The sequence below is a fragment of the Melanerpes formicivorus genome, unplaced genomic scaffold (assembly GCF_026170545.1).
Source record: "Melanerpes formicivorus ecotype bairdi unplaced genomic scaffold, bMelFor1.0.p_v2 SCAF_14, whole genome shotgun sequence".
NCBI classification, from domain to species: domain Eukaryota; kingdom Metazoa; phylum Chordata; class Aves; order Piciformes; family Picidae; genus Melanerpes; species Melanerpes formicivorus.
This window is the reverse complement of record NW_027142366.1, coordinates 4,526,067-4,547,434: the sequence shown is the minus strand read 5'-3', so window position 1 is coordinate 4,547,434 and position 21,368 is coordinate 4,526,067. Positions and strand designations below refer to the sequence as shown.

The 21,368-nt window shown below is 50.5% G+C and overlaps 2 protein-coding genes across 2 annotated transcripts; both read right to left on the bottom strand.

Moving 5' to 3' along the window:
- Nucleotides 1-434: 434 nt before the first annotated feature.
- On the bottom strand, nucleotides 435-1,816 carry LOC137445550 (galanin receptor type 1-like). The gene has a single exon (XM_068147389.1). The coding sequence runs from the start codon at nucleotides 1,814-1,816 to the stop codon at nucleotides 488-490; it is 1,329 nt and encodes a 442-aa protein (XP_068003490.1). The 3' UTR covers nucleotides 435-487.
- A 10,916-nt stretch (nucleotides 1,817-12,732) lies between these two features.
- On the bottom strand, nucleotides 12,733-16,364 carry GRIFIN (galectin-related inter-fiber protein). Its single transcript, XM_068147365.1, has 4 exons — nucleotides 16,353-16,364; nucleotides 14,758-14,837; nucleotides 14,499-14,661; nucleotides 12,733-14,105 (listed from the first exon to the last, which is right to left on the bottom strand). The coding sequence occupies exons 1-4, from the start codon at nucleotides 16,362-16,364 to the stop codon at nucleotides 13,944-13,946; spliced, it is 417 nt and encodes a 138-aa protein (XP_068003466.1). The 3' UTR covers nucleotides 12,733-13,943.
- Between the last annotated feature and the right edge of the window lie 5,004 nt (nucleotides 16,365-21,368).

Genomic DNA, 21,368 nt, shown 5'->3' with positions numbered 1-21,368 from the left:
GTGAAATTCTCCACTGATGTTACTTTTCACGACGCTGTTTCTAGCATTTCTTCACTGCTTGCAACTACAGCTGATGGATTTGGAGCAGAGAGTGCCTCTTATCGCTGCTCCTCATCAGCACAGGGCGAGCAGCAGCAAGCAGTCAAATTGTTGCTGTATCCAAACAGCATCTCTGCACTCAGAGATGGAGCTGCAGGGAGGGCTCACTGCTGGGAAGTTGATCTATCTAATTACCTGACTGTTGACTGGGCAACAGGCTACACATCCAGTTGTCCTCAGTAAATATAATTAGTCTTAAAACTTGATCTGAGTTAAAATACGTCATCTTTTTCTCTCTTGCTTCTTTCCCTGTCTCAGTATTTTTGAACTGGTGGTGGGAGTGGTTAGAAGGAAGGGGCTTTTCCCATCATTAGCATATCTGGTCAGAAAGACCTCCAAAGAGTCTTTAGATGTGGACGAGAGTATGAGGTGCACTTCCTGAGCAGAATTACAAGGAAGTGTTCTCACTAGAGACAGTGTTCAGAGGTGGATGCTGGCAGGTGTTCAAGCATCCACACTTGTTCTTATGGCCATGACCTCCTTGGCATTGCCTGCCTGTGGTGGGGGTGGCAGAGGATCTTTTCTTTGCAGGCTCTGTTGAACTCTGGTAAGAGAGCAGTTCTGGGACTGAGGAATGGGCTGTCCCTTCGGAGAGAGAGAAGTTAAAGAGGGAGACCATCCTTTGGTGGTATTTGCTCTTCATTTCCTTGGCTGACCTGTAGAGGTTCCCGACAAAGCAGTAGCATATAGGGTTGAGGCTTGAATTGGTGAGACCAAGCCACTGGGCAAAAGGTCTGAGCTGCAGGATCCAAGGAGAAGGAGTCACATCCTGCAAAGATTTGGGGATGTTGAAATCAATCCAGATGTCCATCAGGTAGACAGGCAGCCAGGAGATTGCAAACAGCAGGACCAGGGCCACCACCATCTGCGCTACCTTCTTCCGGATCTTCAGCCTGGAGGCTGGCAGGGATCTGTTCAGGGCAGTGCTCTCCTTCAGCTGACTGCTGCGGCTCCACAGCCGGCGCACCGTCAGGAAGCAAATGACCATGTTGAACAGGACCGGCAGGCAGTAGAGGGCACAGAAGAGCAGAAAGTTATAGGCTTGCTTGAGCCTCTCCTGGGGCCAAATCTCCCTGCAGATGGAAAACACCAGAGGCAAGCCCTCGACCACCCCAATCTCATCGCGTTTATTCATGAAGATGAGAGGCATGCATATCCCTGAGGACAGCAACCACACCACCAGGATAGTGCTGAGGATCCTCTTCTGGGTGAAGAAAGAGCGGGCGTTGAGTGGATTGTGCACGCTGTAGTAGCGGTTCACACTGATGACGGTCAGGCTGAGCACGCTGGCGGAGACAGAAACTGCCTGGATGAAGGGCACTGCCCGGCAGAGGAAGTCCCCATACACCCAGGCTTTGTAGATGAGGTTGCCCACAGTAATGGGCATGCAGACACACACCACCATGAGGTCGCACACCGCCAGGTTGATGAGGAGGCTGCGGGTGGCACTCAGGCTGGATGCCCGGCTCTGGCGCTTCCGGGTGAGCACCTTGATGGACATGATGTTGCCCACGAAGCCCACCACAAAGGACACCAGGTACATCGCTGTGAGGCTGATGGTGACAGGCTCCTTCACAAAGAGGAAGAGCATTTTCTCCAGCTCTTCCCAGCCCAGCTCCTGGCTCCCATTCCAAAGCCCACCTTGAGTCTGGTTCTCCTCCTGCCAGAGCTGCAGAGGGCCGCGGGGAGCTCCGGGGATGGTGGGGGAGGAATTCATGGCTGAGCCCCCCGAGCACCCCGGGCTAATAGGGCAGAGCCTGCCGCTCTGCCTTGAGTACTCCTGGCATGCTTACTGGAACCAGCCGCGCCTGCAAGAGAGGGTGCAGAGAGGAGGAATGAGCTCGGAATCCTGGCCAGGTTCTCCCCTGTTTGGCGAAGGTGCCGGGTCGTAAATGGCTCCTCGGCAACTTAGTTGAGAGGCGGCCGATGGAGCCGGGAAGGGCGGGCTGGGCTGTGCGGCTCCGCGGCAGCGTCCCGGACAGGGAGCCCCGTGCCCAGCCGCAGAGACATGGCACCTCCGGGGGAAGCGAGGGGAAAGGGGCCGCGGTGCCCCCCGCACCCAAAAAGAGCAGCTTCTGCCGCGGCCCGCCGCGACTTCCCCCTCTCCCGCCCGGGAAAGTTGCGTACCCCTTAGCCGCGCTACCGGACCCCCCTCCCTGGCCGCTCCTCGTCCCCCCTAGTTCCCCGTTCCCGCCCCGATTCTCCCCCGGTCCCGCGGCGCGGTGCAGCGGCACTCACCGGGCGGAAGGCGGGCAGCGTCGGGCCGAGCTCCTCCCGCGGGCGGCACTGCCGTGTGCCGGCAGCGCAGGACCAGCCGGCACACGCACCCACGCACCCGCGGCACTCAGAGCCCGGAGCCCACCCCACGCACGGCCCCTGCGCCCCGCACACGCTCACACAGCCCCGCACCCGCACACAGCCCTGCACCCGCACACACACAGCCCTCTCTGCAGACCGCTCTACAGCCCTCTCTACAGCCCTTAGTCCCACCACCCGCAAACACTCCCGCGTAGTTGCCCGCAGCCCCGCATGCAGGCCCCCGACAGAGCCTCCGTCCCTACCTTCCCATCCAACACACTCTCACGTTTCTATACCCCCCCCCCCCCAACCCCGCACTCCCACACTCTGCTCAGAACCCACCCGCGCACACCTTGCCGCAGGTGCCCCGCACACCCCGCTCTCATTCTGTGCACACACGGGCACGCTGCACAGGCATGCAGGACCTTTCCTCTGCACACTCATCCCCCGCATCCCCCGCACTGATGCATGTCCTCCCGACACGTCCCGCTCCCACCCTCCCCTCATACGCAGGTTCGGCTCAACCTCTGCACCCACTTTGCACCCCCCCACACCCCCATGTGCACACACACGCTTTGCACGTTCAGGTTCCCCCCTCTTGCCCTGTCCAGCAGAGGACCACCCTCGGGCTCTGCCGGCAGTGTTGGCTGGGGCCGAGTCTTGACAAGGGCTGAGCCGAGCCGGGCAAAGCCGGGCCCAGCTCAGCCGAGCCGTGCCAACTGCACCCCCATCTGTCAGTGCTCGGCCGCCGCGGCCGTGGTGCTGAAAGGACAGCTCCACGGAGCCGGGCAGGAGCGGGCAGGGAGGGGGCAGAGAACAGGAAAAGTCTGAGTATGGACCAGGCAGGATCTGGGCAGGGACCAGGCAGGGTCTGGGCAGACAGAGAAGCGCGCACACACTTCACCAGACTCTTTCAGATGTTCTCCTCTCATCGTCCTCTCCTGGCCTCAGCTACATCAAGACAGGGAGGTACCCAGGCACTTCAGTACTTACTTCTGCTCTGACATCAAATCCACTCTCCTTACGTGCTTCCCAGCAGAGACTGGCACGCCAATGGTTAACTGGTGGGCGAGCAAAGAGCACTCCAGAAGGAACCCCATCTTTTTTTTTGTGTTTTCTCTTGAATTGTTGGAATGGGAAGAACGGGTCATGGAAAAACTAAATTGAAAAAGTTGAAGAGCTTTGTCTGGGAAATGAGTTTGGTTTGTAAAATGAAGGTTTGAAGGGAAGAGCTCAGTTGATGCCAGTGAATCACAGGGGGAAATGCTTGACAAGAGGAACTGATACCTCTGCCTGAGGTGTTAATTTTTTTTATTTTCTTTCTTTGCCTTCTCTGAGAAGGTAAAGGAACAAATGGAGCCCAGGTAGAGGCTGTTTGTCACTGAATGGTGAGTGCCCTTGATCTCGGCAGGAAATTCTCCATCCATTTTTGTCTACTTATGTGAGAGGAAAAGGTAAATATTTTTAGGCAGCCTGACGTGAAATGAAAGAAAGATTAGCAGAGGGAGCACATTTGGGGAGGGGGAATGTGATCTGCATCTAAAGTTCTCCTGCATTAGAATGCATTTGCCTTAAGCGTGTGACTGCTTATTCCCTTGTAGTTCTATGTATGTGTATTTATAGATCTTCAGAGAAAAACAACTTCCACAAACTAATTACAGCGTGTTGCCCAGAGCTCAAGGTGCACATTATTCTATGCAGTGAAATGCACAGATACTCTCATGGATAGCTAAAACCTGCTGCAATTTCACAGCTGCTCCACAAGCAAATAGATCTGTCACAAACAGGCAACAGCAGAGGCCAGGGTCGAAGGTAGCAATTGGAAACCTCTGGGCATCCAAGCCCTTGCCAGTCACAGCCCGGCCTCCCTAAAGCAGGCCTGCCATTACAGGCAGAAAACAAAAGAGCAGAGGTGTTTAAGTCAACAGCTTTAGTAGAGTATTAACAGAATACAAGAGAAGAGAGTGGAGAAATGTGCCAGGGCTCTTTGAATGTAATTTGGGCAGGTAGTTACCTCACACATGTTCAAGATAATAAATACAATTAACTTCCCTTTTCCTCCCCTGTGTACTTTATTTGTGACCTGCATGATTTACTGCTAAGGAACCTTTAGAGCTTAAAACACTGGACTAGACTACTAAGTTGATCAGTGGTTCGATGTAATTAGAATGAATCTGCTTTGCATCCATTGACACAACTCACAAATGCCAAGTCATCTCTAACAACAAATGACAAGTCTATATGCTGTGTACAGTCAATAGAGAGGACAAGGGCACTGATTGTAAGGAGTTCATTGGTTCTAATAAGTTTAGAGTCACCAGATAAGATGGGGAATCTCCAACAAAAACAAATGCCATACAGTTTTAACCTTGGTTCCCCTATTACAGAACGGCTTTGAAGTGGAAGCTAAATTAAACCCACTGGAGAGAAGAGCCATCCTTCACCAGCAGGGATAATGGACTGGGCTGTGACCATACAGAAATAGCCCACTGGTCTCACTGGAGTTGTGGCTGTGAAGAACTGACCTGAGAGGAGTTAATCAACCACTTTGGGGCTTTGCCAGAATCTGCCCAAACCTGTGCTGCCCACTGCACATGGGAGTCCCAGTGTGGGGTAAATTTAGCACAGCTGTCTCAGCACAACCTCCCAGCAGAAGCTGGCTGTCACACAGCTGCAGTGATACTTTGCCTCTCCCAGGCCCCAGAACTGCCAGGCAGGTCTGGGTGAGCATTTCTAATGCCTGACATAACCAAGAGCAATACTGAAACCTGCTCTCTGGGCCTTTCTTTTCCCATCAGGAGAGAGTAACAGTATCACCATTTGCTCTCTTTTGTTGGACCAAACAAGGTGTCCATCCTTCTCTGGGATGTTTTCTTAACAGATCTCTGACTTAACAACAAAACTCCCCAGTTCCTGGGTGCCATCGGTTTGGGAGACCTTTGAGCTGGCTTTGCCACTCCCTCTGCTGGTGGCTGCTCTGTCCCTGTGCCAGTGCTGCTCCAACACCGCTGGTCTGGGGGCAACATGAGCTATTTCTGGCAGCGGAGTCCAGGCCCTCAGCATAGCTCCAGCGTGGTGGCTGCTGATGTCAGCTCATTGACGCGGCTGTGAATCCAAGAGGAGATAAGAGGCCAGTGCTGTGCACAGTCGAAGATAATACACAGAAGATGCCAAGAGCACTTCAGATTCTTTGAAAATAAAATCACAAAACAAATAAAAACCATCTGGGAATTGGTGTTTGCTGTTTGTAATTACTTTTACGAGAGCAAAACCCTTTCCTCTCCCACTATTCCTCCCTCTCAGTCAAAGAACGAAACATTTAAGCGATTCCAAATGTCCTTTGGAGGATTTTAAATGCAGAATGTGTGTGTTTTTATGCCTGAGAATATTTACTGATATCCGTTTTCATAAGCAGATATGTGCCAAATTCCTTATCTTCTGTCCTTTTTATTGGAAGCCTCTTAGATTGAGTGCTCCGGAAATGTAGTGGCTGAAGTAAAAAGATAATCTTCTGCAGAAGAATTTGTCTGACACAATGCTCACTCTCCCAAGAACAATGAAACACCATTTTGGCATTAGTGTGACTGAAAAGTCTGTCTTTCAGATATCTTTGGGGTTGGTTTTTTGTTTGGTTTGTGCAGAAGGGCAGGCGAGGAGTAGGCTGGGAAACACACAGGGCTGAATGTGCTCCTGCAGGGACCCTGCTTAAAAGCAGAACCACACCAAGGGGATTTCACCCTGTTTCATTACAAGGAGAGGCACTAAATGGAGATGTCCTGGAGATGTCCATGGAAAAAAGAAAACAGAACAAACAAACAAACAAAAAAAGGGTTTTAAAAGGAGAAATCAGTGCTGTAGTTCCCAAATTCACTGCACACATTTTTAAGTGGCACTGACCATCATCTAAGTCAAGTTCTAGAGAAGGTGAGCGAAGCCAGGGCTTAGCAGAGATGGCAGCTGACAGGGCAACCATCTAACACTGCCTGCACCCAGCCCTCCTTTCCCTTGAGCTGTGACCCAAGATGGGTTGAAGGAATGGTGGCATTTCCTCCGTGTCTGTGTTCTCTGTGGTTGTCTCACTCCTTGAACCAGACAGGCACAATCAGTTCTTGGGAGAAATAATTAGAACCAGAACAAAAGCAAAGGCCACACCAGACAGAGGGGTAATTGAGGCGATCTGGGCATCTGACTGGGCTTGTGGGGCTCATCCTATTGTAACTCCAGTCGTCCAAGCAGCTCTCCACAGATACTACTGAGAAAGGAGGCAGATGAAACAGTGTTAGGAGCAGGGGCTGCTCGGGCAGTCAGTCTCCGTCCTACCTGCACACTGTCAGATTTGCATGACAATCTTGCTTTCCTGGGGCTCTATACCCAGGTGCACCAGGCTAATAAAGGGCTTTTTACATGACAAAGCCTTCTGAGTTCCATCAGTTGATTGCCATCAGGGGGAAGTCTGACAAAGGCTTTAAATTTGCCACTGCCTCTTCCCAGCTGTAGAGGCTCGCGGAGGGGGAATGCAGGAGGGAAAGGCTCTGAGCAAAGCACTCCCAGGACTGAGCTCTGCTAGCGCCAGGGTGGAGATAAAACATTTAGGGAATACAGTAGGAGGGAGTTTGTCTTTTTGAGCCGAATGATTTGCTCTCAGCCTAGGTGATGCTTTGCTTGTAGCTGTCCCGGAGCAGATACACCTGGGATCAGGTTGCACATAAGGATTAGAATTTGAGCATGTTTGCATCAAGGGCTTGACGATCAAGTGCTGTGTGTTTGAAATAATCTTTCCTATAATTCTTATCAGGAAATCCTTAGGATTTCTGCTCTGTGGATTCAGCTGAGAGTCAGAGATGTCACTCTGGGTCTGCCTAGTCTCCAGCAGCCTACTCTAATGTTTTGAGAGCATAAGAAAAATAATCTGTCATCTGTTATTTATTTTTTTTGGGGGCAGCTTTTAGAGGAAGAATCTCCATAACTAAAATTGTAGGAAATCTGTCAGGTAGACACTGTGAGAGGTTGGTAAATTGTCAGAATTGGTTGCAAACCTTTTCTGTCTAGTAATAGTGCCTCACCTCTCTTTGTGCAACAACTCAGATGGAAAGTCTCAGGCAATTTACTGGAAGTACAGTCGCTGCCCTCTCATCACCACCAAGCACGTCTGTCTTTCTGTTTGCAGTGTCTGTTCACAGCACAGAGCAGCTTCAACAAATGAAAGCTGACAATGGCTGGAGTTCAGTGCGAAGGCAGAGGCTGGAAGGTGAAATAGCTGCCTCTTGGTTTTACCCCCAGTTTTTGAAACCAGCAAGCTCTTTGTGCTGTGTATCCCACCGCAACTGCTATGCCTTTCTTTGGACGGGTGGTGTATCAAAGAAAGGGAAGGAAATGAAGGGGTGTTGGTGGCTCTTTGCTGTTTGAACTGGAGCATGAAACAAGGTAGAAAAACGCTGATGAGTTGCTGAGACCACGGCAATGTTATCTGTGTATGGATGGATGGAAAACTCCTTGGGCTAATGAGCTGCTCAACAGCCCTGCTTCCTCATTTAAGGCAAGGAGCTGGCTCATCTGTGACCTGGGCTGTGCTGCAGGCTGTAGAGGGATTCATCATGGAGCCTGTTAGCTCATTAAAGCTTGGGTAAACATCTGATAGATCATGAAATGTCCCAGCCAAACCCACCCACAGGCTACATGGCCAGGCCATGAGCTGCAAATGCATCCAGTTCCCTCCTCCTCTTTCTGCTTTTTTCCTTCCCTCCACATGCCTTGGTTTTGTCACCTACCTAAGGGTGCTATGGTACTTCCTGTTACAGTTTACTTGGATCTCTGTGGTTGTAAAATGTTCTATGAGACCCAGAGAGCCTTACAATGGTGTGATGGTGCACAGAAAGCATCCTGGTCTTCGTAGGCTGTTGCTTTGTGCTCCAGTAAAGTCAGAGATTTGGTTATCTACATTCATATAGCCTGAAGAGATAACATGATAGATTGCATCTAGCTTTGGCAAGAGGATCTTGAACAGACTGCAGAACTAGAGGGCCAGTAAATTTGGGCATCAGGTTAATTTCTGTCACCCTTTCCTTAGGCAGAAGTGAGACACAATAACACAACTGCCAAATAAAGTGATACCATCAGCTCCCAATTCTTCAACCTCTACAGCAGATCCTTTCTTTCAGAAAATAATCCCTCTCCAGCTGGCATTTAGTGTCTGCAGCCAGTACCTGCTGCCACGCATGCAAGATCAGGGCTGGGAGGTGTGCTTTCCTCTCTGAGCTGGCTCTGGATGGAGATGTTGTGAGTTAAAATGGCTTAACATAGCTCTGTTTAAATGCAATAAAAGAAACATCCACCCCTGCTTTCCAGCAGCAATTCCTTCCTAACTGCAAGCTGGGGGGCTGCCTGGTGCCTCAGAACTGCTTTTTCCCAGCCAGAACTGGGAGTTATTCCTCTCCTCCTGTGCTGGTTTTCTGTGGTTTTTTGTTTGCTTGGGTAGTTTTTTGTTTGGGTTTTTTTTGTTTGGTTTGTTTGGTTTGGTTTTCTGTGGTTTGTTTTTTGTGGTGGTCTTTTTCCCCCCCCCCTTTCCTCATACTTCTCAGAAAAAGGCTGAACATTTGCCCTTCATGTTCCTCAGTCCTGCCAGCAAACACCTGTGACTGCTGAGCTTTTAAAGAGTTTGACAGGGCACACTGTTGAACAAGCAACCTCTTAGATAAGAGCTCAGAGATGCATGGAGGAAATTCATTGCTGATAAGGTCTGCACTTCTAGCTGTGGTGTTATGTTGGGTAAGTGGAGGCCTTGGGGAAAGTGAGAAATAAAGATGCCATGGACATGGATCCATGATCACTGAGCTGCACCACAACCCCGTTGCTTAGGATCAGTGGAGAGAATAGAATTAACCAGGTTGGAAAACACCTTTGAGATCTTCAAGTCCAACCTATCACCTAGCACCATCAAATCAACTAAACCATGGCACCAAGTGCCTCACCCAGTCTCTTCCTAAACACCTCCAGTGATGGTGACTCCACCACCTCCCTGGGCAGCACATTCCAATGGCCAATCTCTCTTTCTGCGAAGAGCTTCTTCCTAACACCCAGCCTGTTGTGCCTCAGCTGTTGTCCATCAGGAGATGCTCAGGGGGCATTGAAAAGGTAGGAGAAAGGGAACTGTCAGTTAAATGGTTAACAACTGCCCTTAGCTGAGCCTTCAGCGTCCAAGTTTGATGGGTTTCTGTGAGCTATTTTTCAGAGGAAGAGTCAGAGGAGGTAAAAAAGCCATGAAGTCAGAAAGTGAGTACGAGGCAGGTGCAACATGCAAAACTTTCTCTCTCTCTTTGTGTATGTGTGTGCCTTCCTAGATGTTTTTCTCACTTGCATTGTCAGCAACTCTTTGCCCTTTTTTAAAGGTCCTTTCTCAGAGCAGGACTCAGTGGCCGATTTTCAACTGCCCCTTGCTAAGTCCAGCAGAGACAGCATCACTCACTCCGGTGCTCTGCTGATGAGACGTGACTGTAGCTGACGTGGGAGCCGTATGCTCACCAGCCTGTGAGGAAATCGCCGGTGCTTTCTGCTGGGATATGTGGTGACTGTCAGCGGTGTCACTGACACCAAGGAGAGCTCTCTGATCATGCATCGGCAGATGCTCTGCAGGAGATCTGCAGCGCTATGTCACAGCCAGAGGGGACCTTGACTCTGGCAGTCCTGGCACAGCCCAAGCACTGAGGATTACAAGCTTGCTTTCCCCCTCATTGATCTGGGAACGAGCTAGAGCATTTCACTGAGCTCTGCAGATCCAGCCTAAACGAGGAGAATCGGTGGGAAAGGGAGAGCCCACGTGGGAGGTCAGCGCCTCTATCTGCTTTGCCTCCTGAGAGGCAATCCCTCCCCACATTGTGTAAGCTTTTAAGGGGAGTTGCTGCTGCTTTGTAAGCAGATCCTGTCCAGGACTGCCCTGATCCCATCCTGCAGTAATTTCTCTCTCTGGAAGCATTTCAGCCCTGCTCTTCTGCTGCATTTGGCTGCAGCAAAAATATTGAGATTGGTCTTTAGGTTGGGCAATGAAATGCTAGTCCCTCCCAGAGATGTCACCCCAGCTGCCTCTGCTCCTTCCCCTTCAAAAGGCCTTCAGCTGTTCAAAAAATACCCCTGGGCAGGAGGAGCTCCTCACCATCAGCTCCCTCCCTGGTTTCAAATGCCAGCTCATTGACAGGAAGGCTGGTTAGAATTTGGAAGAAAGGCAGATGTGTTCCCTTTCATCACCTCCACAGCAGTGTGCACTGCCTGTATGCAAGTCTGACGTGCCAGACTGCCTCCTGAGAGTTTAATCGACTGTCATAATTGTGGGGCTTTGTTTCCCTCTGGATCTCTCCTTAAGGGGCAAATGTGAGCAACAGACTTAGAGGGCATCTCTTGTTTCTCATAAAACTGTGCAAAACAGCTAGAAACAAACAGCCCTGGAGTTTTCCTTCCAGAGATGTTCTGTAGCTCCCTAGATCTCTCTTGCTCTGAAGACCCCTTTGCCCTTGGGAGTGTTTTGGCTGGAGGAGACAGCAGATAAAATCCTGAAGGCAGCAGCAATGCTGTGGACGTGTCAGGGGAGATTGGGATCTCTCGGTGCAGATGGTAATGGAGTGAGATCAGCTGCTGGCAGAAGCTGGAGGGAGCATGTTTGGGAGTCAGGGCATACGCTCTGCCACTGCCTGATCTTTTGTGGCATCTCTTTACTTGTACTTGAAATACGTTTTGCCCTTTTTGTCTGTGGTCATTTATGCTCACTTCTGGAGGATCGTGGTGTTTCTTCAGCAGTGGCTGTCAGTGGAGTTTGTGGCCACAGAACTGCAAATTGTTACCCCCACAAATCATCTCAGCACTTTTCCTCCATGACAAACGATCTGTCTCCACCAACCCCCAAAGAAGCACAAATAAAAGAACAGTTTCTCTCACACACAGGTCAGTGTTATCAGACGTGACACAATGATCCCAGCAGGCTTGATTTTGTCTGGGTTTGTGCCTCTTTTGCTGAAGGGATGGTCATAAGAGTAAAGTTTCTTCACCCCCTAAGTCACACCATGACAAACAGAAATTGAGCCAACCCTCTTGTCCTGGTGGTGACATTTTGCAGAATCACAGAAACATTCAGGTTGGAAAAGACCCTCAGGATCACCAAGTCCAACTGAGAACCCTATCCTACTCTACAAAGTTCACCCCTAAACCATGTTCCCAAGCACCACGTCTAAACGACCCTTAAACACATCCAGGGTCAGTGACTCAACTGCCTCCCTGGGCAGCACATTCCAGTGCCTGACCATGTTTGTTGTGAATATTTTTTTCCTAATGTCCAGCTTGACAATTCCAGGGCACCTGGGCTCTGTTGGAGGCTCCTCCCACCCCAGGTGTGGCCACTTGGCCCTCCCCACCCATTGCCCTATTTAATCCCTGCCAAGAGAGGCAGAAGCTCTAAGCTGAGCCCATTTGGGCTGGAGGATCCTCCTCTCATCGCTGGTGAGTGCCCCTGGTGCACACTGGGTGATGGTGGTGGTGACTACAAAGGCCGGGGGGCCTGGTGGCCCCCCGGTTGTTAGGGCCAATATTGATGACTACTCCAATATCATCCATGGGTGCTGGCTGGGCCTTCTTACTGGGGCTGAGCTCCTCTGTGTGGTATCTTGGCTGGTTGAGGGTCTTGGCTCTGGGATGGGTGTGAAAATGGTGGTGTTGGAGCAGAAGCTGCTTAGGCTGTCTGCTACTTGGCTGCTGAGAGAATGATTACCATTGTCTAGTGAGGCACATGTGCTTGAGTCTTACTCTTAACACAGTAAAACCTGGTGTCTAGGCTGTTGCTGGGCTTTTCTCACTTCACATAGGAAAACTTATTCCAGGCTAGATGAAGTCCCACCTCTCCCACCTTTCTGACTTGCAGCTAAGATTGTGGCCACTTCCAAACTGTCTTTTCTGCTCTGTTTGGAGGGAGGAGGTACCATTTAGGACCATTTTGTGTTCCTGTTGTCTTCTTTGCTCTGGGAACAGGATAGTTTCCAGTTAATGCTCTTTATGGTCTGGAAAAGCATGATAAACTTTTTAGAAGACTCATAAATGTCAGCTTTTTTGTGGCATCATGTGTTGTGGTTGGCTACACAGCCACCTCTTCCTCATCGGTCCTGGAAGCTACAAATAGAGGGAAGAGCTGGGAACGGCCAGCTTGAGCCCTGAGAAAAGGCTGGAGCAAAGCTGTGACCTTCAGAGGCCTCACCCAAAGGGAAGGGTGCAGCAGGGCTGACTTCTTGCCAAGTGATTTCTGATGGAAAGGGCTGGCAAGGCAGGATCCTTTTTGCCTTTTGCATCAGGAATGTGGTCTGTCTTACATCTGAGGAACAAAGGAGCGATTTGGGGGCAGCTGTAATTGCAGTTTTTGAGTGAGTTCCTGTTTAGGTTGAATGCTGTGACGTGAGGCTCCTTATGATGCACATAATTATAACCAAAAATAACATCTTTTAACCTGCTGTGGCCTGGTCAAGGAGTCAAAGATTGGTTATGCTCTAAGGAAGAGGGTGGAAAAGAGGGCTTCAAGGGGCAGTTGAATTGCTTTGGTTTTTGAAAGACATCTGCAACAAAGCAGAAAAGAAAACAAGAAATCAGAGTGAAGAGAAAAGCCAGAGACTGTCCCCTGAAATAATGGCACTTTGTTCATTCTGAACTTATCATCATTTCTAGACCCTGATTTCCTCAGATCCTTTTTTGTTTGGAGTCCAGCTGCATTTTTGGTGCATGATGAAGGGCCTGTGTGCTTTTATATGTCACTAAGCTTTTACCCTTTTCTGACCCACTGCATCACTCTCAGGCTCTGTGTTGGTGGGACTCAGGCTGAGCAAACATCTCTTGGTTGGTGAAAGGGATCTTGGGAATTATCTTGCAAGCTGCCTCTTCTCACCTTGACTTACAAGCACAGGACCTTCACTTCATGTTAGCCCTTCAAGCAAAAAGGCAGTAGTTTGTCAGTGATGAGAACAAGCCACTGTCAGCCTGTTGCCTCCTGCCCAGCCACCAGCCCTTTGGTGGTTATTTGTCTGGAATGAATAACTTGGGTGATCTGCTCAGTAAGGGACATCTCAGCAGGGATTTCTTTGTTTGATTTTAGTGGCAAACATGGTAGCATTTTTACCCAGCTCCTGGAGAGAAATGTGCCATCCCTAACATCCACACTCATTGCATTCTTCACTTCAGGACTGGCACTAATTCCCAGACTGCTCTTGGGCAAACACAACTTCTAGGGTAATGTTTGAGTGTCCTGACCACTCAATGCAGACCTGATCTATCAGACTGCTCAACAGTAACGAGACAAATCCCACTGTGTGATGTAAGGCACAGGGGCAGAAGGATTGCAGTAGTCTGGACTCTAGTTAGTGACTTGGTTGGGTGCTGCCTTAATGACCAGCTCTTCTACTACCAGGACACATGAGTGGCTATCTCTCTGGCTGGTGATGGTGTGGAGAAGGGGAGAAGGTTCTGTCCAGCTGGATCAAGAGCTTAAGGAGGAATGGTCTGCAAGGCTGTCCCAACTCCAGTCTCTACTAAAGGCCTCGTTTGGTGATTTCCACTGAAGAAATGGCAATGTCATTGAGAATCTGCAGCTTGGTGATGGATGAAAGCTTCTTCTGCCGATGCTTGTACTGCAAGATCTTGTTTTCATCGATGAAAATGTGGAAATAGTCCTGGTCAGAGTAGATTTCAACCTGAAAAAGAGACTGCATTAGGTTCACCGTGTGGGCACACATCGTCGCTGGATCTTGTTGCTATTGTGTCAGTGAGTGCCTCTGCAACCCACTTCAAATCCTGCCAGAGCTGACACACACACACACTCTGCTCACCCCCATTTTGGGAAAACAGCTGAGATCTTCATGGCTGCAGAAACTAGTGAGAAGACAAAGCCTCAGCTGAAAACAAATGCAGCATCCTGGGACTGCTGCTGGATTTAGGCATGTCTGTGCCAGAGCTGGGTGAAAATCAGCAGCAAATCAGGGTACAACAGAAACAGTAACAGAAGACAGAGTCAGAGGGGAGATGTTATTGGGTACAGTACTGACACCTCTCCCACCCCAGGATGCTGTAGGGTGGCACAGGGTTACCTGGAATGGCTCCTTTGCTTGTAAGGGGAAGATTTTATTAACCTCTTCCTTCCCCCAGTTGTTGGCAAGGAAGGAGTTGCAGATGATTCTGGAGCTGGAGAAGCGAGGGTTAAAGTGGAGAGCAATTTGGTCTCCAGGGTCACAGAGCAAATTAATTTCAAACCTAAAACAGTGAGAGAAAGAAGTGATGGAGAGCCATGGAGTGAGGCTTGATGGCTCTTGTGAGCCAGGAGAGATACAAGTGGATTATTCTCCTTACATGCTTGTGCTGGAACTGGTTTCACCCTTGACCACGATGCTCCAGCCGGGACACATCCCCTCAGGGTACAGGGCCTCGAACTGCCAGCGAGGAGGTGAGGGTGAGGATGGGAGAGGTGCATGGTGCATTCCTTCTCACCTCCATTTTTCTCACCCTCTCACTTTCTCCTTTCTCCCCACTTGTCTCACAGGCACACTCTCTCTGCTCCAGCCTTTTCCTCACCCCTAAGTAAACTTGAGGACTGAGGTAATTCTCTCTCTCTCAGATTTTATAATGCTCTTTTTCCCACTCCCTGATCCCACGCAGCTCATTACAAAAAAGACCTCAGGGGCAGCAAATCCCACCTCATCAACTAGGTGGTTTAGCAACTTCAGTTTTGTATCAATTTAGAGAAGAATGCCAGGGCTCTGATTAAAAAACCCTGACTGCTTTCACCCCTGACAGAGCACAAAGTCGCTCTGCTCCTTCCCCCCCCCCCCACCTGGGCAATACAAAAATCTGAAGCAGAAAACTTCAGAGCAGGATTTGAAAGACAAGGCTTGATGGGTGTAAGGTGGCATCCAGCTCACCCAGCATTACATAGGTGACTCTTCCCATGAGCTGCTGCTTCTTGATCCCCTGTTCCAGCCACTCCCCCCCATCTCCAAGGTTAAACTTGCATGAAATGAGCTGGGAAATGTTCCTTTCTGAATAATTCATAGTTTTGTTAAATAACACATTTTAATAAGAACTGCTTGCCATTTCACCCCACCCTTTTTAGCACTCTAATGGTCTTGCATTTCTGAGCATCTCCTGCTCTCAAACTCATTGCTCGCCCTGGAAAAACAATCTCTCTAGCCCTGGCATCTCCACTGCCAGCTCCTGGCCTTGCTTTCCCTCCCCATAGCTCATCCCTTCCACTCTCCTCTTTCCTTCTCTGCCATGATTTCCCCTTGCCAATCCATTTTTTGAGGTATGCACATTTTTGGGCAGCAGCTGAGACGTGACAGTGGCCAACATCTTGGCTGCTTCTGGTGAGCAGCTTTGGGAGCTGGTGCATGGTCATTCAAAGGCTCTGACCACAGCAGTGTTTCTTGCTGTGAAACACAGAGGGCTGATGGAGCTGACAGTATGGTTTCACCAGAGTGGAGATGGCAGCACCCAGCTTAGCTTTGACTTTTAGCTTGTCATCATTCCAAAGCCACACCACAGAAGCATCAGTTGCCTTTTTGCTGCCAGATGGATAGCAAACCCCAGTCCTCCTCTGCAAAAACACTGGGTGGATCTTGGCCTCACTTAAACCCTTCCAGTCAGCAGTGCTGCCATCAAGGCAGAGTCACCCCAGACCAGCCCTAGTGTAACTGAGACAAAAGGTCTGTCCTGTTAGCTTTTTATTGAAGGCCATGAGCCTCTCAGCCTGGACAGGACTGAAACAGAGGAATCACAGAATCTTTTCAGTTGCAAAAGGACCTCCAAGATCATCAAGGAGCAGCATGCCCCATGTCCTCCAGGATTTCTTTCTTACCCTTTCTTGTATCACTTCATCCACTGCCTGGCCCCACACCAACAGCCATCAGCCAGACCAGGCTGTGCTGGCTCCTGTCCCCAGCACTTACCTGCAGCACCATCCCTCTTGCCTGCCTTGTGCCACAGAGCCGCCCTGGGGGCATGGGCAGAGGGCTCTATATAGAGGCCAGGGCCCCACGTGTGCAGGGATTAGCATGGACAGTGGGCTGAGGTCTCCTTTCAGAGCAAGCTGTGTGACACAACGGGAGCAGCAAATCCCTCAGCCTGCCCAGCAGGGTCAGCCTGCTCATGCGTGAGGTAAGGCTTGATCCAGCCCTAGCACCAGGCAGTCCTGAGCTCTGACGTGATGGAGCTCATGTGAGGGGGTGATGGGACACATTCAGGCTCTGATATGGGAGGGGCAGATGTATTATTGTCCAAAGGAAAGATAGGGGCTTCCAAACCTGGGGGAGGTATGAGGACTGCCATCTGTGGCAAGGTGCAGAGACAAGGGAGGTGACAGAGGAGAAACAATGGCTCTTGCTGGGGCTCAGCTTCACTCTGACCACCTGAGATTACTTTTTCTCCATTTTCTTTTTTGGTCACTCTTTGTGGGTCAGTGCCTGGCCTGAAACAAGCTGATGCCAGTTCTGTCACAGCCACTTTTCCACCTCATGGCACCCAGGGCTGACAGGGCTGAGTGGTGCTGTGCTGAGCTGAGCTCAGCACACCCCAGCCTGGCTTCCCTTCTCTGCTGAGGACAATACAGGGATTTGGAGGCAGAGTGATGGAGCCTTTGTCTGATGTTTCCTGTCATGGAGAGGCCCCAAGAAATGGGTAGTGAAGAACCAGTTTCATTGCTGGGGGCTCTCATACTGCCAGCCAGCATGTGCTAGCGTGTGGCAGGGTGAGGCTGAGCTGGGGCAGGGAGGGATGGCTGCTCATCATCCCTCTCTCCAAGGGATATGCACTAAAATGAGATGCTGGCCCCACCTCTACGTGCATGGGAGGCTGTGGTGCTCTCTGGATGGCCCTGTGGGAATCCATGGCTGTTGTGGTTGAAGCCTCCTCGCTGCATGGCCTGCAGTGCTGGTGTCATTCAATGTGTTCATTTGTTTCCCACAGATAAGCAGGATGAGAGCCACTATCCCAGGCTCTGGTGCCTTTGGCAGACTGTTAATAATGTAATCCAGCAGACAGAGAAGCCAACAGCCTCTCTTGGGGCTGGAAAACCCGAGTCCCAAACTGGGATTTGCCCCTTTGGACTTCTACAGATCCAAACCTTGCGAAGCTGAGCTCTGCCGTGCTCTCCTTGGAGCTCTGTGCTACAGATGGCAGCATTGGGACGTGCAAGGGAGCCATGAGCCGGCAGCAGAGGTACCAGAGGTGGTTGTGGCAGGAGCAGGGGCATCCCCCCCACTTCTCCTTGGGCTGCTGTAAGATGCTGGACTCTGCTTCTCCAATCTAATCAGCCCTGTGTCTCCTCTACTTATGGCCTGAATCCAAGGTTGTGTTTTCACCCCTTAAATCATCTCTGCCTGCTTGTTTCTCCTGCCAGGCAGACAGGGGACTGTGGGGACAAGGGGCTGCTCTGGGGACACCCACCATGGCTGTGGGAAAACCATCCTGTGCTGCAGTCCTGCACCCAGGAGAGATCTGCAAGCTAAATTAGTGTGCCAAGATTATCATAATTATGGTAATGAAATCAGGGGAAGGCTTGGGCACCACAGGGCAGGTTGGGATGGGATAGCAGATGACCTTGCCTAGCAAAGAACAAATGCTGGCTCCTTTCTGTGCCTAGGGGCTGCATCTCAGCCATGTGGTGCAGGAGCCAGCATGAGTCATGATCCCTGGAGAAGCTTCTGTAGCCTTTCATTTTGTCTAGTAAAACCAAGTGCATGCAACCTGTCTTGACAGGGTGATGTCCAGGCCATGCTGAGCCTCATTCCAGTTCCCACAACAGCCTCTGCTGCTGCCACCAACAGTGACAGATGTGGAATTTGCTGCCCTGCTGTGAAAAGCTGCAACAGGACAGGCAGTGCTGGGAGCTTACAGGGATCCCCAGAGGACAACACAAAGAGCCAATGAAGATAGGTTTGGAGAAATGGAAAAGCTCTGGTGGAAGGAAAGGGAATTTTAACTGATCCACATCTGGGGACAGCAACATCTGAGATGCTCAGTGCTTCCCAAAACATGAGGATTTGCTTCCTGCTGGTGTTTCAGCAAGAGAGAGACTGCTGGGGAAAGATGCAAATAGATGTGTTTCACCAGTAAATGGTGCTCAAATACCAGCTGGGGTGTTTTAGGGGCACCTCTACTTCTCTCCTGCTCAGGAGCCATCAGAGCATGTCAGGTTAGTAAGGAGGGAAGGGCTAGGAAACATGTTGAAAATTCCAGGTGTTGGAGGCAGCTCTTCATGCCATAACTTTTCCCTCTCGTGGTAATGGATGGAAAAACCCTGAACACATTGATTATGTTCCACCAGGGTAGAGAGAAGGCAGATACAGGCTGGGGTGGAGGGAGTCTGGCTTAGGAAAGGAGATGATGAACTGCTGCCTTGGTTAACTGCAGGGGATGCATTAGCAGACTGCTTATGCATTTGCCAGCCATTTGGTCATACAGCCACCAGAGCTTGCACCTTTCCTTTAGCTGTTGTTATCCATGTGCTGCTCTTGCTTGTTCACCCTGAAGTCTTTCCCCTGCTGCTCACAGAGGGGTAGAAATGCTCAGTGAGGAGCTCAGCACCACTCTTCCCACAGGATTTTTCAGCCAAGGCTTCCCTGGACTACCCTGGCAGGTTTTGGATGTGTGATGATTTCCAGTAGTCTCTAGAGGTCTCCAAAGGCACAGCCTGGGCTTTCAGAACCTGAACACAGCTCTCTCCTCCACACATCACACATGGTTTTCAGCCTGTTGCACTGCCTGGCTCTGCAGTTCAACCACCACCTCATGCTCTGGCTTCTGATACCTGCTCAGGTTTTCCTGTCAGCTCTCGTACAAAGAGGTGTCCGTCCTGTGGTTGACTGTGAAACCCTGATGTGAACTGAGCCTTTGGATACTGCTCCAGGTGTGCTTTCCACATGCTGGGAAGTGTTGTCTAATATCTGCCCTGTGCTACCAACCAGGAACATCAGCACATAGACCTGACTGTGCCCAAGCCTGCATTATGTTGCCATTCCTGTCCACAGATGTTACTCTCAGCCCTGGCTGCTGGGAATATTCACCCATCCACATAACCACACACCTATGGATAGCATCCTCTGAACCTCAGCAATATAGATCTCCTTGAGGTCTGTCATCATAGCATCATAGTATCAGTGAGGGTTGGAAGGGACCACAAGGATCATCTAGTTCCAACCCCCCTGCCATGGGCAGGGACACCCCACACTAGATCAGGCCTGCCAGAGCCTCATCCAGCCTGGTCTCCAGGGACACCACCCCAACCACCTTCCTGGACAACCCATTCCAGGGCTTCACCACTCTCATGGTGAAGAACTTCCTCCTCCCAAGCCATTTGTGCTCACATTCCTTTAAATATCCCCCTGCAAACAAGCCAGCCCAACGCTCCTGGCCCACAGCCCCGTGTGGACTTGCATATGCAAAGCTGCTTTGCTATTATTTTTGGTACCCTAATCCCTGCCACAGGGATGCAGCCAGAGCTAGACTCCTCCTGGACTTACCCTCGACTCATTCTCTTGGGATTAATCTAGGAGCTTGCAGACCTGCAGCTTTATGGAATAATTGAAGCTGAACTACAAAATGATGTATTTTTAGTGGGGAGATCTAATAACCAGCCAGGCTGGGCTGGCCACTAGTGAGGCTGGAAATGACATCACTGCAAAATCTCTTGCTTTTTTTTGCTTTGAACATCCCCACTACTTCTCCTGGGGGAGCACCAAGACTCCCTCCTCTAGCCCAAGGACTCAGGCCTTTTCCTCCATCCCTGGAGCCAGAGTGGCTTGCTGGCTTGACTAAAACCCCCCCTGCTCTTTGTTTTAGGACAATAGCTTTGCAGAAAAAAACAAACAACATACTATGGAACAATAGCCCAGGTGCAAGCAGAGCCTCCCAGGCATTGTCCACTGGCTGTATGCTCCAGGCAGGCTCAGCTCCTTCTCAGAGGGCACCTCTGCATTACCCCAAATTCAGATAGGTCTCCCAGAGCCTTCCCCTGCTGGACCAAATTAGGGTTTGCCATTTCCCCAGCATATGCCTCTGTGAAGGGCTTCTCCAGACTTGCTTATCTGCTGCTTGGCAGGCTTTATACCTCCTCTAGGCAGTTTTCTACCTCCTCCACAGCCATTTCAGTTCCTCCAGGGAATTCCTGAAACTCCCCTGTGGAACCAGGAGTCAGCCCTCTGCTCCATCTGTGCTGCTTTGGGAATGTTACCCTGAGGAGGGTTTTGATGCCACCTCACCTGAGTTCCCAGACCTACAGCTCTGTGTTAGCACCCTGCTCCTGCTTGACCTGCTTGGGTTCTCTTTCCAGTGCTGCTGTCTACGAACAGATTCCAGAGAGCAGCCACCTCTGTGCCCTGAAGTCTTCCTCTCTGGAGACTTTCAAAGCCTGCCTGGACGTGTTTCTTTGCAACCTGATCTAGGCATGCCTGCTTTGTCAGGGGGTTGGATGATCCTCCAGAGGTCCCTTCCAGTCCTCACTATTCTGTGACACCAGGGCTTGATGGTATGAATGCTCCTCCAGGCTTAGTGCTGGAAAGAAAAGATCTGTTTACAGATGCAACCCTTTTGAGTTAAAACTTGGTGCAGCAGGCTGTGATATCGCAGTATTTCTGCACTCTCACCCTGCTGTGCTTTATGGGACCGGCCAGAAGAGGGCTGGAGACTCCAGGTAAATCCCTGAGACAAACGATCATCACCAGAGAAATCACACACGGGTCTAAATCGAGAGGAGCCTGATGCAAACCCCCCTGCTTCTCTGCGAGGGGATCAGCCCTTCAGCCTGCACCTCTCATATCTGCTTTTAAGGAGACTTAGCCATGTGCTTGTAGAAGGAACCCCTCACAGGTCCTCAGCTGAAACTTCCTCAGGCAGCTCTTTGCAGAACAAGGAAAGGAAAACATCACACCCTGTAAGGTGGCAAGAGGAAGGGGAAGAAGCTGACACCC

What these genes read in the sequence shown, in the direction of transcription:
- LOC137445550 (XM_068147389.1), bottom strand. Translation starts at nt 1,816, where the DNA reads ATGAATTCCTCCCCCACCATCCCCGGAGCTCCCCGCGGCCCTCTGCAG.
- GRIFIN (XM_068147365.1), bottom strand. An exon ending in ACCAGTTCCAGCACAAGCAT is followed by an intron (nt 14,662 to 14,757) that starts GTAAGGAGAATA and finishes TCACTGTTTTAG; the next exon opens with GTTTGAAATTAATTTGCTCT. An exon ending in AAGCAAAGGAGCCATTCCAG is followed by an intron (nt 14,106 to 14,498) that starts GTAACCCTGTGC and finishes TCTCTTTTTCAG; the next exon opens with GTTGAAATCTACTCTGACCA.